The sequence below is a fragment of the Mustela erminea genome, chromosome 13, assembly GCF_009829155.1.
Source record: "Mustela erminea isolate mMusErm1 chromosome 13, mMusErm1.Pri, whole genome shotgun sequence".
NCBI lineage: Eukaryota > Metazoa > Chordata > Mammalia > Carnivora > Mustelidae > Mustela > Mustela erminea.
The window spans coordinates 83519299-83534504 of record NC_045626.1 but is presented as its reverse complement, the minus strand read 5'-3'; the positions used below and the strand labels follow the sequence as shown (position 1 = coordinate 83534504).

Sequence of the window (15206 nt, the reverse complement as noted above, 5' to 3'; positions counted from 1 at the left end):
TTACTTCATCAAATCAATAGTTCTCAATAGGGGGTAATTTTTGTCCCTCATAAGACATTTGGTAGTGTCTGGAGACATTATGATTATTCAGTGCAGGTGGGGGATGCTTCTGGCATCTAGCAGGTAGAGGCCAGGAATGCTCCTGAACATCTTAATAATGCACAGGACAATCTAACAACAAAGAAGTACCTGCTTCAAAATGTCAGTGATGCTGAGATGAGAAACTGCACTTTAAATGATTTGGTAGAATTTACCACCAAAAATGTGGGTCAAGTCTTTGCTTTGTGGGAAGATTTTTATTGTTGTTATTAATTCAGTTTCTTGTTACAGATGTATTCAGATTTTCTATTTCTTTCTGAGTGAGTTTTAGTAATTTATGTCTTTCTAGAATTTGTCCATTTCATCTAGTGGTCTAGTTTCTTGGCATAAAATTGTTAATGGTGATCCTTTATAATGCTTTGATTCCTATAAAGTCAATTGTGATGCCCCCTCTTTCATTTCTAATATTAACAACTTGTGTTTTTTTCTCTCTTCAGTCTAGCTGAAGGTTTGTTAATTTTGTCATTTTGAAGAGTCAACTTTTGGTTTTGAATTTTCAGTCTTCTGTTTTAATTTCTACCCTAGTTTTTATTATTTCTGTTTGCTTTGAGTGTATTTCTTTTTCTCTAGTTTTTCAAGGTGGAAGCTTAGGTTATTGATTTGTAATCTTTTTAATTTAGGGATTTAGAGCTGTAAATTTACATTAAACACCACTTTACCTGCACATCATAAAGTTTAGCATATAATCCCCTCAGAGCCATGGTTTTGCTTTCCATGGTTTTAGTTACCCATGGTCAGCCATAGTCTGGAAGCAGACAGTTCTTCTTCTGAGCCATCAGAAGGTCATTAGTACTCTAATGCCTTGTCGCATACGTCATTCACCTCACTTCATCTGATCACATAGGCACTTTATTATCTCACACCATCACAAGAAGAGGAAGAATGAGTGTGGTACAAAAAGATATTTGTGTGTGAGAGAGAGATCACATTTACATAAATTTAATTACAGATGATTGTTATAGTTGTTCTATTTTATTATTAATTATTGTTAGCCTCATACCATGCCTAATTTATAAATTGTAATTTATAATGTTAAGTTATATAAACTAAATTATTAAACTCTATCATAGATATGTATGATAGGAAAAACATAATATATATATGGGATTTGGCACCAGCTTTGATTTCAGGCATTCCCTGGGAGTCTTGGAATGAAACCCCACAGATAAGGGGGGACTGCTGTATTGTGTTTTTATTTTCATTCAGATCAAAACTTCTTTTTTAAAGATTTCATTTTTTTATTTGACAGAGAGAGACAACTAGAGAGGAAACACAAGCAGGAGGAGTGGGAGAGGGAGAAGCAGGCTCCTTGCGACATGGGGCTCCATCTTAGGGTCATGGGATCATGACCTGGGCTGAAGCCAGACGCTCGATGACTGAGCCACCCAGGTGCCCCAAGAGCAAAATATTTCCTAATTTCTGTTTCTTTTTTTGACCCATTGTTTATTTAGTAGTATTATGTAATTTAAAAATTTTTGTTGATTTCTAGCTTAATTGATTTATAGCTTAATTCTGTTATGGTTGAAGAACTTTATATGTTTTAAGTTTGTAAAAATTTACTGAGACTGTGGTTCAGCATATGCTTTATCCTGAAGAATATTCCATATGTGCTTGGGAAGAACGTATATTCTCCTGTTGTTGGATGCAGTGTTCTATAGAGGTCAGGTCAAGTTGGTTGACAGTGTTATCTTCTCCATCTTGATGGTTTTCTGTTTAGCTTTTCTATTACTGATTTTTGAATTGTCTATTTTCCTCCTGTATTCTCTCAATTTTTGCTTCATATATTTTTGGACTCTGTTGTTAGGTGGTTGCATAAATGTTTATAATCATCTTATCTTCCTGTTGAATTGACCTTTTCATCCTTATAAAAAGTGCCTTTTTATTAACCTCTTTTGTTTTAAGGTCTATTTTGTTTATTGTCTGTATAGCTACTTCAGTTCTCTTATGGTTACTCATGGTATATCTTTTTCCATCCTTTTACTTTTTTCTCCATTAAAAAGTTGTAAAAAGGGGTGCCTGGCAGTCGGTTAAGCATCTGCCTTTAGCTCAGGTTATGATCCCAGGGATCTGGGGTTGAGTCCTACATCGGACTCCTTGCTCAGCAGGGACTTGCTTCTCCCTCTGCCTGCTATTCCCCCTGCTTGTGTGTGCTCTCTCTCTCTGTCAAATAAATAAATAAAATCTTTTTAAAAAATTGTAATAAAATCACTCATAACATAAAATTTATCATCTTAACTATTTTTAAATGTACGCTTCACTGGTATTAAATATATATATATAATGTGCGACCATCACCACCATCCATCTGTATAATTCTGTTGATCTTGTAAAGCTGAAACTCTGTACTTATTAAATAGTAACTCCTCTGCCTCCTTCCCCCAGCATCTACCAACCACCATTCTACTTTCCATCTCTATAATATTGACTACTCTAAGTACCTCAGAAAAATGGAATTATACAGTATTTGTCTTTTTGTGACTGGCTTATTTCACTTAGCATAATATTCTCATGGTGCATCCATATTGTAGCATATTTGTGAATTTCCTTACTTTTTAAGGCTGAGTGATATTCTATCATATGTATATGGACATTTAGGTTCTTTCCATGTTTTAGCTATTATGAATAGTTGTTATGAGCATGGATATACAAATATCTCTTGAAGACCCTTTTTTAAGTTCTTTTGGGTATATACCCAGAAGTGGATTTGCTGGATCACATGGTAATTCTGTTTTTAATTTTTTTTTGAGGAACTGCCATTCTGTTTTTCATGACATTGGAAATGTACCATTGTACATTCCCACCAGCAGTGCACAAGGGTTCCAGTCTCTCCATATCTTCACCAATACTTGTTATTTTGTTTGTTTTTTAAGTAGTCTCCACACTCACCATGGAGCTTGAACTCAAAACCCTGAGATTAAGACCTGTGCTGAGATCAAGAGTCTGACGCTTAGCCAACAGAGCCACTCAGGCACCACTACTTCTTTGTTTTTTGATAGTAGCTATCCTAACGGGTGTGAAGTTTTATCTCATTGGAGTTTTTATATGTATTTCTTCTTGATTAGTGATGCTGAGCACCTTTTCCTGTGTTTATTGGCCATCTGTGTATCTGGGAAAATGTCTACTCAAGTTTTCAGCCCATTTTTTGGAACAGGTTGTTTTTGAGTTTTAGGAATTCTTGTATATTCTGGATATTAATCCCTTATCAGGTACTTGAGCTGCGATATTTTCTTCCACTATGTGGGTTGCCTTTTTTACTCTGTTAATAGTGTTTTATGATGCACAAAATTTTTACGTTTTCATGTTCATCTTGTCTAGTTTTCCTTTTGTTGCCTGTTCCTTTGGTGTCTTATCCAAGAAATCATTGCCAAATACAATGTTACAAAACTCGTGTCATATGTTTTTTCCTAACAGTTTTATTGTTTTAGGTTGTATATTAAGGTCTTTGATCCATTTTGAGCTTTTGTATATGGGGTTAAGTTTCCAGCTTTGTTCTTTTGCTTGTATGTGGATACCCGGTCTACTCAGCATAATAATTTAAATCCTTTTATTTTTAACTTGTTTGCTTCTCTGATTCCAAAGTATATCTTTTATAGACAGCTATGGTTGTATCTTCTTTTTTTAATCCAGTAAATGTTAACATTTTTACTATATCATTATTTTTATATCTATCACAAATATATTTTGTTTCTTATTTACAAAAATAAACAACGGATAGATTTGCCTGTGGATTGTGGTTTCCTGACCCTTGGTCTAGAAGGATTCTGAAGAATTACTTTATTCTATGTATCTATATCCTTATTAACTTAAGGCAGTATATATATTTCTTTAGCAGAATTCAGTCAGGGTGTTTGTCATTGATGCCTTTGAAGTAGTCCATAATTTACTTCAGTGAAGGGTTTTAACTGACCCATGCCTTACTGTATTCTCCTTGTCATTAAAATATGTGAGAAAATAGGCCATCTACACATATAAGAGTTGACAGATGAGAGAGTGTTGTTTCTCTTCCCCAGCCAGGCTTCTTGAGGGCTTAGACTGGTTAGTGTTTATGGCACCGTGCACAGAGGTGCAGGAATGAAACCTCCCAAAGAGGACAAGAGGTATCAGGAAAACAGAGTTCAGGAATCAGGGCTGTAGAGAGGCCTGGTAGTGCCTCTCTTACTTTCTGTAATGTCAAGTGCTAAGCCTCATCAGAGCCTCTACAAGTTGAACAGTTTTGGCTGTGTATCAGGCAGTGTACCATCTGAATAAGCACCAGCACAGTTGAAGAATTTGGTCTAATGTTATTTCTTAGCAACTGGGCGAATGAACAGTCCTTTGAACAGTCCAATAATTCCATGGAACAAATCTCTTTTCCATGAATTTCCTCTGAGTGTATGTTTTCATTAGAGTTGAGGAAAAGGAGGGGTATAGCAAATGGTTTTATTCCACCATGAAGCTTAGACTATGCTCTCAACTCCCTCCTTCCCAATCCTGTATTCCTCCCTGTCTTCTCAAACACTTCTAAAGGCCGTACGAAGGAGATAGGCAAGTTAAATGGGTAGGTTTGAATTCTTTTAGGAGGTGGTGACTGGGAACAGAGCCTGGGACCTCCCTGATTGGGCAAGATCTGTCCCTAATCTTCAGTGTAAGGCAGTTAACTTTGATAGCTGGAATGAAGCTAGGGAAGATGCCAAAGCTATAGACTCTAGTCTTATTAGTCCCTGTAACTCACTGTGTCACCTTGACAAGCTCCTTAAGCCCGAAGTTTTTTAGAACCAAAGTTGTGTAATGATCTAACTGATCTTTTTCAAATCAATATCCCTCTATCATCCAGCTTTAGTTTACCTTTCTAGTCTCATATTACACAGTTATTGAGCACTTATTATATGATGAGAACCTTTATCAAGAACTGGACAGCAGAAAAGTGGAGATGACTATTGTAAGTTTATTTTTTTTTTCAATATTTTATTTATTTATTTGACAGAGAGAGATCACAAGCAGGCAGAGAGGCAGGCAGAGAGAGGGGGGAAGCAGGCTCCCTGCTGAGCAGAGAGCCCAATGCGGGGCTCGATCCCAGGACCCTGAGATCATGACCTGAGCAGAAGGTAGAGGCTTAAGCCACTGAGCCACCCAGGTGCCCCTGTAAGCTTATTTTGTAGACTTGCATATTAATTGGGCAGAAGCTCAGTTTTTCTATCTCTGAACTTAGCCTCGTGTCTGGCACACACACCAACTGCTCAACGAATGTGTGTTATATGGACAGATATTCTGTTCCTGTATGCTGGGAATTGGGATTCTATTAGATTCTCATTGCAACAAAACAGTTTGAAAATCTCATGAGTTAACCGCCTAATTTCTCAAGGTCTCTGTTGGTTTCCTTTTCTTCCGTGGAACCCTGAAAAATGAATTTTAGCCTGCCATAACTTAAATATATGGCTTTCATGCCTGAAAGCCTATGTAAGTGGAAGCTCAACATATAGTGATTAGACAGGAATTCCATAAAAACTTTCACTAAATCATAGAGGCTGCATCGGGAACTATTGAAAGCTATTAAAACTAAATAAAACAACTGAAAAAAGTAGTAGTAGTAGTAGGAAAAAAGTAGTTACACAGTGAATATGACAGTACTTTTGTACTGAAGACGATGCTGTTAAAAATTAGATAAATTTACTATTATAGTCACTACTACCTTATTTGAACTTTTAAAAGTCTCAATTTATTTAGTTATTTCAACAATTTGATTAACTTCTTCAAGGATATAGGCTACTATATCATAGAAGCCTGTATCAGAGCAGTCTTTCTGGAACTTCAGAAAATTCACTGACCATTTCATTTTAGCAATTGAGTATTCAGCAGTGAAGCATTTTGAAAGAATATCTTCCTCTCACACTCCCCCAGCCCCTGAAAAACACCGAGTATCTTGTGGGTGAGCTGAAGAATTTCTTCTTACCCAAAAGTGTTTGCTTTCTCTTTTGCTGGAGAACAGTTCCTGACTTAGTCATTTAGAAGAAATACCTAATTATAAAGCCAAAAGAATGCAAAGCACTGCTTATCAGTTTCTCTTAGAAAATGAGATATTGGGGTGCCTGGGTGGCTCAGTGGGTTAAGTCTCTGCCTTTGGCTCAGGTGATGATCTCAGGATCCTGGGATTGAGCCCCGCATCGGGCTCTCTGCTCAGTGGGGAGCTGGCTTCCTCCTCCCTCTCCGCCTGCCTCTCTGCCTTGTTGTGATCTCTTTCTGTCAAATAAATAAATCTTTAAAAAAAAAAAAAGAAAGAAAGAAAATGAGATCCTGAGTGATAAGGTTACCTGTTCCACCCTGCTCAGTTATTCAGCTTTTTAATTGGAGAATCATTGTCTGCCTCTCCCTTTTCTATTTTAATAGGAAACCTCCATTTTAGAGGAATACAATATCAATTGGACTCAGAAGCTGGGAGCTGGAATTAGTGGTCCAGTTAGGTAAGAGACCCACGTGCAAACTATGGGAGAATTACTCTGCAAAGGGCCTTTTGACATATATCATACTTTAGAAGCATCAGGTGTGCCAGATTTGTGAAATAGCTTTAATTTAACAAGTGGAGGTATTTATGTAAGATTTTTCCTCATCCATTTCGAAATATATTCAAATGACTGATACACATGATCTGTAACATAGAATCATTTATGGTACGAGACTGGGGCACCTGGGTGACTCAGTTGGCTAAGTGTTTGACTCTTGATTTTGGCTCAGGTCATGATCTCAGGGTTGTGAGATCGAGCCCTGTGTTGGGGTGACCCTAGGTGTGGAGGCTGCTTAAGATTCTCTCCTTCTTCCTCTGCCTCAATCCCTATTCTCTCTCTCTCTCTCTCAAAAAGAAAGAAAAGGATATTGAAACTGTGGAGCTACCATGAGAGTTTCCTTTAGCTGGCAGAGGCCATCCTTGGCCATTCCTTCCTTGGCCGTCCTCAGTTTGCTTCCACATGGCTCAGGAGCTGAGGCCTGTGCCAGGAGGGTGAAATGGCTTTTCTGCCTCTCCACCTGCTAGCCCTCAGGGCAAGTTTGGAAATGCACCCAGATATATTCTTGATTAAAAGTACAATTCTAAAAGAACAAACTTGTTAAATTAGTTTTCAGTATAACAGATGATTTCTGATTGAATTTTTTTCCTCTAAATCTAGAGTCTGTGTAAAGAAATCTACTCAAGAACGGTTTGCACTGAAAATTCTTTTTGATCGTCCAAAAGCTAGAAATGAGGTATGACCCTTTATTGCCTTGGTTTGCCTAAATATTTCAAGTGCCTATGAAGTATTCTTTTTACAAGTAAGGCAGCTTCCTGGAGGGAATACAGAGATGCTTAAAGAATTTTATATCCACAAATACCCCTTTTTCCTGTTCCTGTTATCATTACAAAGTGGTCCCAGAGGCTGTCAGTCTTAACTTCTTTGAACCACCTCTTGTTCTTTTTCAATTAATGTGGTTCTTATACCCTGAAGTATTCAGGTTTACCTCAGCTTGTACTTATTGGACAAAATCCTTGAAGAGTAGAGAATGGCGACTAGTGTCTTGTAAGTGTGCTGCAGGAGGGCTGTGAGGATGTGTTTCTAGTTCTAAAAAACATACATTTGTTTTAAGTCATCTGGGTCTGGTGAAGACATACTAGTAATATGTGCAGTGGAAGATGTATTCTTTTGCTTAGAGATATATGAATAATTTCTGAAACAAAATAAGTTAGTTGCCAGATTTTCATTTGCTAATGAATGGGGTAGCAGAAAGTAAATCTGTTGGTGAGGTGTATGTTTCCTCTGTTCTCTTTAAGGTACGTCTGCACATGATGTGTGCCACACACCCAAATATAGTTCAAATTATTGAAGTGTTTGCTAACAGTGTACAGTTTCCTCATGAGTCCAGCCCCAGGTAAGACCGCATGGAGGTGATCACCACATGTCCTCCTCTTTACACATAGGCCAAGGTATAGTGGGGTTTTCTTCTCTTTTGTGCTGTTTTTTTCTGCCTTCCCCTTTCTCTCCATCCCTCCTTCCCTCCCTGCCTGCTTCCCTCCCTCTTTCTCTCTTCTCTTCTTTTTATTTTGGAAATCTTCAAACATTTGTAAAAGCAGACAGAATTGTATAATGAATCCCCAGGCAGCCGTCACCCAGCTTCAGCAGTTACCAACTCATTGCCAGTCTTGTTTCATCTCTGCCCCACCACTCTCTGGTACCCCCTGATTATTGTGATTACTTCCTCTTAAAAAAAAAAAAAAGTATGTAGTGTGGAATTAAAACAGATTCTATTTCAAATTAGTGAAAGGGGACCAGATTATACTAGGCACTGGCTTAGAGTTGCTATGGCAACAAGCCTTTATTGCTTAGTCTGACATCCTTTTAAAGGAAGAAATCAACATTATTCTTTTAGCTGCCAAATGTTTGGCAAGCCCACTGGGTGGCATTCTAAGTGTCTTCCAGGGAATTCAAAGTTAAATAAGGTATGATTTCTACTGGGGACTGAGATGTAAACCTATCATCATAGCAATGTGATAGGCACCAAGAAGAGGCCTCCATAACATATTTTGAGCTTATAAAGGAGAAGAGAGCTGCTGACTATAGGCTGGGGAGGGGAGGTGTCTCACAGAGTGCTTATGTCGTGGCTAGGACTTGAAGGGGGTGGGTAGGAGTCTTCCAGGTGGCGAAAGAAGATGGATTTGTAAAAACAAATGGGAAATTATGACTATGTCTCACAACTGTGCTCTGTTGGTGAAAGCATTTGGATAGAAGCTGGAAGCATTTATATCAAAGAATGAATGGTAACCAGAGTTCCGATTTTTTTTTTTTTTTTTTTTTTTTTACAACATGAGAATTTTTGCTTTTCTTTAGTACCTGTGTAACCCTGTCCAGCAGCTGTCTTGCTGGGTATGCTGTGGGTCACATGGAAAACTAGCATAGTGGGGAGAAGGAGTGTAGAGAGACACACATAGACAGAGACAGACACAGACACAGAATGAGTGAATAACCAGGGTAGCCCAATACCAGCCAAGTTGAAATTCATGTCCTACACAAAGTCATATTCTATTTTCAATACACTTTCCATCTAGGTGCCGTAAATATGATATAAAAACATGTCACTTAAAGGATCACTCCCCCCTCGCCTTAATATCTAGTAATAACAAGTTAAGTACAGTATCTTCAAAAGGATCATTGTCTTCAGAACTTAATGATTTTACTCTCATTTTAGCTTCCTAGAAAATTTTAGATGAAGGATATTCCTTATTACTTATCAAAGAGTTCCAACTCCAAGGGGCATGGTAGGGCTAGACTTAGAAACCATCTACACTTTGTAGATGAGGTATCTTTAGGTTAGCTGTTTGATGTTTCAGTTTTTTTTTTTTTTTTAACTTAACAAAATCAAATGCTTTCAAACAGGGCTCGACTCTTAATTGTAATGGAGATGATGGAAGGGGGAGAGCTATTTCACAGAATCAGCCAGCACCGGCACTTTACAGAGAAGCAAGCCAGCCAAGTAACAAAGCAGGCAAGTTAACCCCGGGTACCAATCAAACTGCCAACAGCGTTGGTTAACAAGCACAATTTCATTGGGGGGGATAAAAGAAAGCTTGAAGAAAAGCTCTATTTGATCTCTCATTGCCTGCTTTGTTATGTAATCAGAAAAGATGTTTTGACAGGAGAAATGTGACCCCTTATATGCTTTGGTGGGGGGGGGGACTGTATTACTAAGTGGTTGTCAATTGCTTGCCTATTAAAAAACTTAAACTCTTAAAGGAAGGTAATCTTTTAATTCCTGTGTAGACTGTAGATATCTTTGAGTACATTGTGTCCAAGCACTGTTGGACTTTGAGATAAATTGCTACTGATAACACCTGAAAGATTGGGATAAAAATATCTTCTGGGACAACTGTATACAAGATTTTTTTTGCTTACGAGTTACCTTATCAGATTTTAATAGAATTCTAAGGTCTTTGTAATTCTGGGTTATTTCTGATAATAGTCTTTCTATTTTGACATCACATTTTATTGCTAGAAAATTGATTTATGTCACAAATGGTACTAGGAATCTAACTGGAAATAACCTCTTGAGGAGGTGAAAAGCTAACTGCACAAGGGTTATCTTCAGGCTAAGCAAGCAAGGCAAAAAGAAGAAATCAGAGCTCAATTTGTTCTAAATACAAAATTCTTCCAAATTTTCCATGAGCCTCAAGCAATTTTCTCTCCCTTAAAGCAAGAATTCCTATTAAAGTCTGCACAGTGGGCAGGAGCCCCTCGTGGTGTTAGTGGAGGACTTGTCCTTCGGGTAGCCCACTGGCTGTGAGCCCTGGCACTGTGCAGGAGTCTCAGACATTTTTTGACAACTCCTTTCTGGTAGGAAGGAGCTGATATTTGGAATGCCAAGACAATTCCATACTGAGAGTTGAAGAACAGGTAGAATTTGTTCTATTTAATTTTAACAGTTACATCTTGTATTTTTCAAAGTTTCAAATATTAGGATGTACTCTGAGAATCTCGTATAAAACAAAACCCCTTCCAACCCACCTAAACAGGTGACATTTCATTTCAGCAAAAGAGATGAGCAAACTGGACCATCAGGTGGGAAAACATGCCGTTAGCGGCTTTCCATTTTTCTTGAAGGCAGAGCCTGGAGTTGAGCCCCCCGGACAGTGCGGTTCTCTCCGGAGCCAGGAGTTAGTGCCCACTGCCTCACTGGGGGAGCCCAGGCCTGCTGAAGACTGCCCGGCATAGAGTTTACTCTGCTGTGCTGGTTGCATCTCAGAGGAGTAGAATTCCCATTTTGTACAGGATTTAAGCATCAGTTTACTTGGACAAAGAAGTGTTTTACTGTTTTATTTATTTACTTATTTTGTTTAATGAAATACAGGTTGCAGCTAAACTAAGCTGAATTCATTTCTATTTCTTGGTACCCAAAGTCTTACTTCATTTCTGCTGTAAAATTGAAACCACAGTCTGAATGTACTTAATTAAGGATTTTTTTTTTTTTTAATATCTTGAGTTCTCTAAGCCAGGGGTATTAAAGAGCTATCTTTTCTAAGATGTGGTTGCTCCATTATGTCCTTTTCCAGATAGCTTTGGCTCTACGGCACTGTCACTTGTTAAACATTGCTCACAGAGACCTCAAGCCTGAAAATCTGCTCTTCAAGGATAACTCGTTGGTGAGATGACTTATTTTTCTGCATTTTAGTGCTGCCACTCTCAACACAGTTTGGGAATGGGTGGGTAGGTGTAGATTCAGAGTTCTCTGAATCCATGGTGAAGAGGCTTGAAGCCAAAGTGCTTCCAACAGCTTACTTTCCCCACTCATTTCCTTGCTAGAAGCTCAGAGACATTCTGCTATACCCCTGGCATTGATGTTGGATGGTACTGATATGCATTTGTAAGACTTTAGGTTTTAGATATGATTTGCAGGTGCTTTGAAGAGGGGCAGGAGTCTGTAAGATGTTAAATATTACCTTGAAATGTAACAGTTGTATTTGCTGTTTGTTAATGCTGATAAGGTGTTTTTTTCTCTCCAGTCTCACCCCCTGCCCCGTGTATCATGTTCCAACAAATAAGTTGCTCTGGGAGTCTTGAAGCTGATGCTAAAAGTGAAATCGCACCCTGGATGGGAGACGATGGGCCAGTAGATAGAGTCAGGGGACAGTTGGCTAAGATCTTGATTTTAGTACTGCGTATACCAGTCATGAAACAAGGCCAGCTGTGAGTGGGGAGAAATTCTTTACCTCTGTGATAGTAAGAAAAATTCCTCAGTATGAATCATTTCTTCAGATGTGAAGACATGCTATTCATAGGCTTGAGTGTCAGCCAGAAACTCATGAGAGAGAGCTCAAGGTAACCTGTCTTCCACCTGGATTTTCCACTGGTGTTTACTGAGGAACCTGGAGAAATGACTCCCGTGTATTTTATTTCAGGATGCCCCAGTGAAGTTGTGTGACTTTGGATTTGCCAAAATTGACCAAGGTGACTTGATGACACCCCAATTCACCCCTTATTATGTTGCACCTCAGGTAAGCATTTGCTCTTTCTGCCACAGCTTATATCACTGGGCTGTGTGTAGGCATGTCCTTTTTGACAGCACAAGCGGGCATGTATTACCAATGGGAAGGGGAGGGCTTAGTTTCAGAAACCAACAGTCTGCTTAATTAGGTGCAGGCATTTATTTTAAAATCAGCTTCTTTTAAAAACAAGGTAAAATTTGTGTACAATAAAATACTCCTACTTTAAGTGTAGTTTGATGACTTTTGACAAATAGATACTCTTGCATGGTTACCACCATGATCAAGGTACGAAACATTTCCGTCATGTCAGGAGCTCTTATGTATCTTTGTAGTCAGTCTGCCCCAGGTGACCACTGATCTGCTTTCTGTCCTTATGGGTTAGTTTTGCCTGTTGTAGAAATTCATATGAATGGAACTCATGTACCTATTATATTTTGTTTTTTTTGTTTTTAGAGATTTTATTTATTTATTCGACAGAGAGACAGAGATCACAAGCAGGCAGAGGCAGGCAGAGAGAGAGGGGAAAGCAGGCTCCGTGCTGAGCAGAGAGCCCGATGTGGGACTCAATCCCGGACCCTGGGATCATGACCTGAGCCGAAGGCAGAGGCTTAACCCACTGAGCCACGCAGGCGCCCTTACCTATTGTGTTTTACTTCTTTTGCTCAGCATGTGTTTGAAATTCATCCATGTTGCTGCATATATCACCAGTTAGTTCTTTTTTGTTGTTAAGTAGTGTTCTTTTATAGAGGACTAAACCATGTTTGTTTATCCATTCATTGACTGATGGCCATTTTGGGTTTTCTGGTTTTGACTGTTACGAATAAAGCTGCTAGGAACATTCATTTACAAGTTTTGGGTGACATCTTTTCCAAAACGGTTGTACCATTTTACCTATTCCCCAGTAATATATAAGAGTTCCAGTTTCTTCATCTTACCGTCAGCTCATGTTCGTTAGTATGTTCTTAGTATGTTCATCAGCTCATGTTCTTAGTCCTTCTGGTAAGTCTGGTATTATTTCATTATGGATTTAATTATAACATTTTCTTTTTTTTTTTTTTTTTAAAGATTTTATTTATTTATTTGACAGAGAGAGATCACAAGTAGGCAGAGAGGCAGGCAGAGAGAGAGAGAGGAGGAAGCAGGCTCCCCGCTGAGCAGAGAGCCCGATGCGGGACTCGATCCCAGGACCCTGAGATCATGACCTGAGCCGAAGGCAGCGGCTTAACCCACTGAGCCACCCAGGCGCCCCTTATAACATTTTCTTAATGGTTACTGTTCTGTATTTTTTCATGTGTTTATTAGATATTTTACTGTGAAATATGGGTACAACATTTTCTACAATAACCCATGAAGTATGGATATAAATCCTACATGCCCATTTTTGGTTTTATAATTGTGAGGTATAAGAAGTTATTATTTTCTAGATACAAGTTCTTTGTTGTGTTTATGTATTACTTTTTATTGCTATTGTGATGAATTGCCACAAACTTAGTGCCTTAAGGAACACATTTATTTCCTCACAGTTTCGGAGGTTAGAAGTCAAACGGTTCAAGGTCTTGTCAGGACTGTGTTTTTCTGAAATCTCTGGGGGAGAATCCATTCTCTTGCCTTTTCCAGCTTCAAGAGGCAGTTGCATTCTTTGGTTGGTGGCCTCCTTCTCCATTTCCTTACTTTCTTGGAAGATTTTATATATTTATTTGTCAGGGAGAGAGCACAAACGGGGAACGGCAGGCAGAGCGGCAAATCAAAATTGGATTTTGATCAAATCCAATTCATCCTTTTTTTTTTTTTTGAGAGGGAGGGGGAGTGAGAGCCAAAGACAGATGCTTAACTGACGGCCACACAGGTGTCCCATCTTTCTCCATTTTCAAAGACAGTTATATAGCATCTCCTGGTCTCTCTGACTCTGACCCTCTTGCTTCCCTTTCATAACTGTGTTTACATTAGATGCACCCAGATAATCAGGATATTTCTCCATCTCAAGAGCCTCCATTTAATAAAATCTGCAAAGTCCCTTTTGCTGTGTAGGGTAACATATTCATAGATTCCAGGGATTAGAACATGGACATCTTTAGGAAGCCATTATTCTGCTCACCACATACATATTATAAATATTTCTCTCAGACTGTGGCTTGCTTTGCAGAATAGCAGCAGTTTTTTTATTTTAAAAATTTTAGATTTTTGTTAAAGTTTATTTATCTATTTAAGTAATCTCCACCCCCAGCATGGGGCTTGAACTCGCAGTCGGAGATCAAGAGTCTCGTGCTCCACTGACAGAGGCAGCCAGGCACCCTGGTTTTTTATTTTGATCAAATCCAATTCATCCTTTTTTTTTTTTTTTTTTTTTTGAGAGGGACGGGGAGAGAGAGAGAGGGGGAAAGAGGAGAGGATGAGAGGGAGAGGGAGAATCCCAAGCAGGCTCCGTGTCCAGCGTGGAGCCTGACATAGGGCTTGATCTCATAACCCTGAAATCATGACCTGAGCTGAAAATAAGAGTTGGACACTTAACCAACTGAGCCACCCAGGCACCCCTCACCCATTTTTTTTCTTTTTTAAATGGTTGGTGATTTTGTTCTTAAGAGGTCTTTCCATACCCATGTACATAAAGATTTTTCTCATGGCTCCTTATTAAAGGTTATTGTTTTTGCTTTTTTTAAAAATTAGATTTATTTATTTTACTTATTTTTTTAAAGGTTTTATTTATTTATTTGACAGAGAGAGAGAGAGATCACAAGTAGGCAGAGAGGCAGGCAGAGAGAGAGGGGGAAGCAGGCTCCCTGCTGACAAGGAGCCTGATGTAGGGCTTGATCCCAGGACCCTGAGATCATGACCTGAGCTAAAGGCAGAGGCTTAACCCACTGAGCCGCCCAGGTGCCCCTATTTATTTATTTTAGAGAGAGTGTGAGTAAGCAGGGGGAGAGGCAGAGAAGCAGACTCCCCACTGAACATGGAGCCTGAGTTAGAGGTTGATCCCGTGACCCTGAGACTGTGACCTGAGCAAAATCAAGAGTTGGATACTTAAACAACTGAGCCACCCAGGTGCATCTCCCCCCCAAGCCTTGTTTAAGTAGGTCCATGCTGGGCACAGAGCCCAACATAGGGCTTGAACTCATGACCCTGAGCTGAGATC

At 39.0% G+C, this 15206-nt stretch overlaps 1 protein-coding gene across 3 annotated transcripts in view; it reads left to right on the top strand.

Moving 5' to 3' along the window:
- The window catches only part of MAPKAPK5 (MAPK activated protein kinase 5), a 35997-nt gene that overhangs the window by 6757 nt on the left and 14034 nt on the right, over window positions 1-15206 (top strand). For all 3 annotated transcript variants that reach the window (XM_032310774.1, XM_032310773.1, XM_032310775.1), the window contains 6 exons: window positions 6463-6536; window positions 7236-7311; window positions 7874-7971; window positions 9474-9582; window positions 11144-11233; window positions 11990-12085. In XM_032310774.1, the coding sequence (XP_032166665.1) occupies window positions 6463-6536; window positions 7236-7311; window positions 7874-7971; window positions 9474-9582; window positions 11144-11233; window positions 11990-12085 (543 nt within the window). The remainder of the gene's footprint in view (window positions 1-6462; window positions 6537-7235; window positions 7312-7873; window positions 7972-9473; window positions 9583-11143; window positions 11234-11989; window positions 12086-15206) is intronic.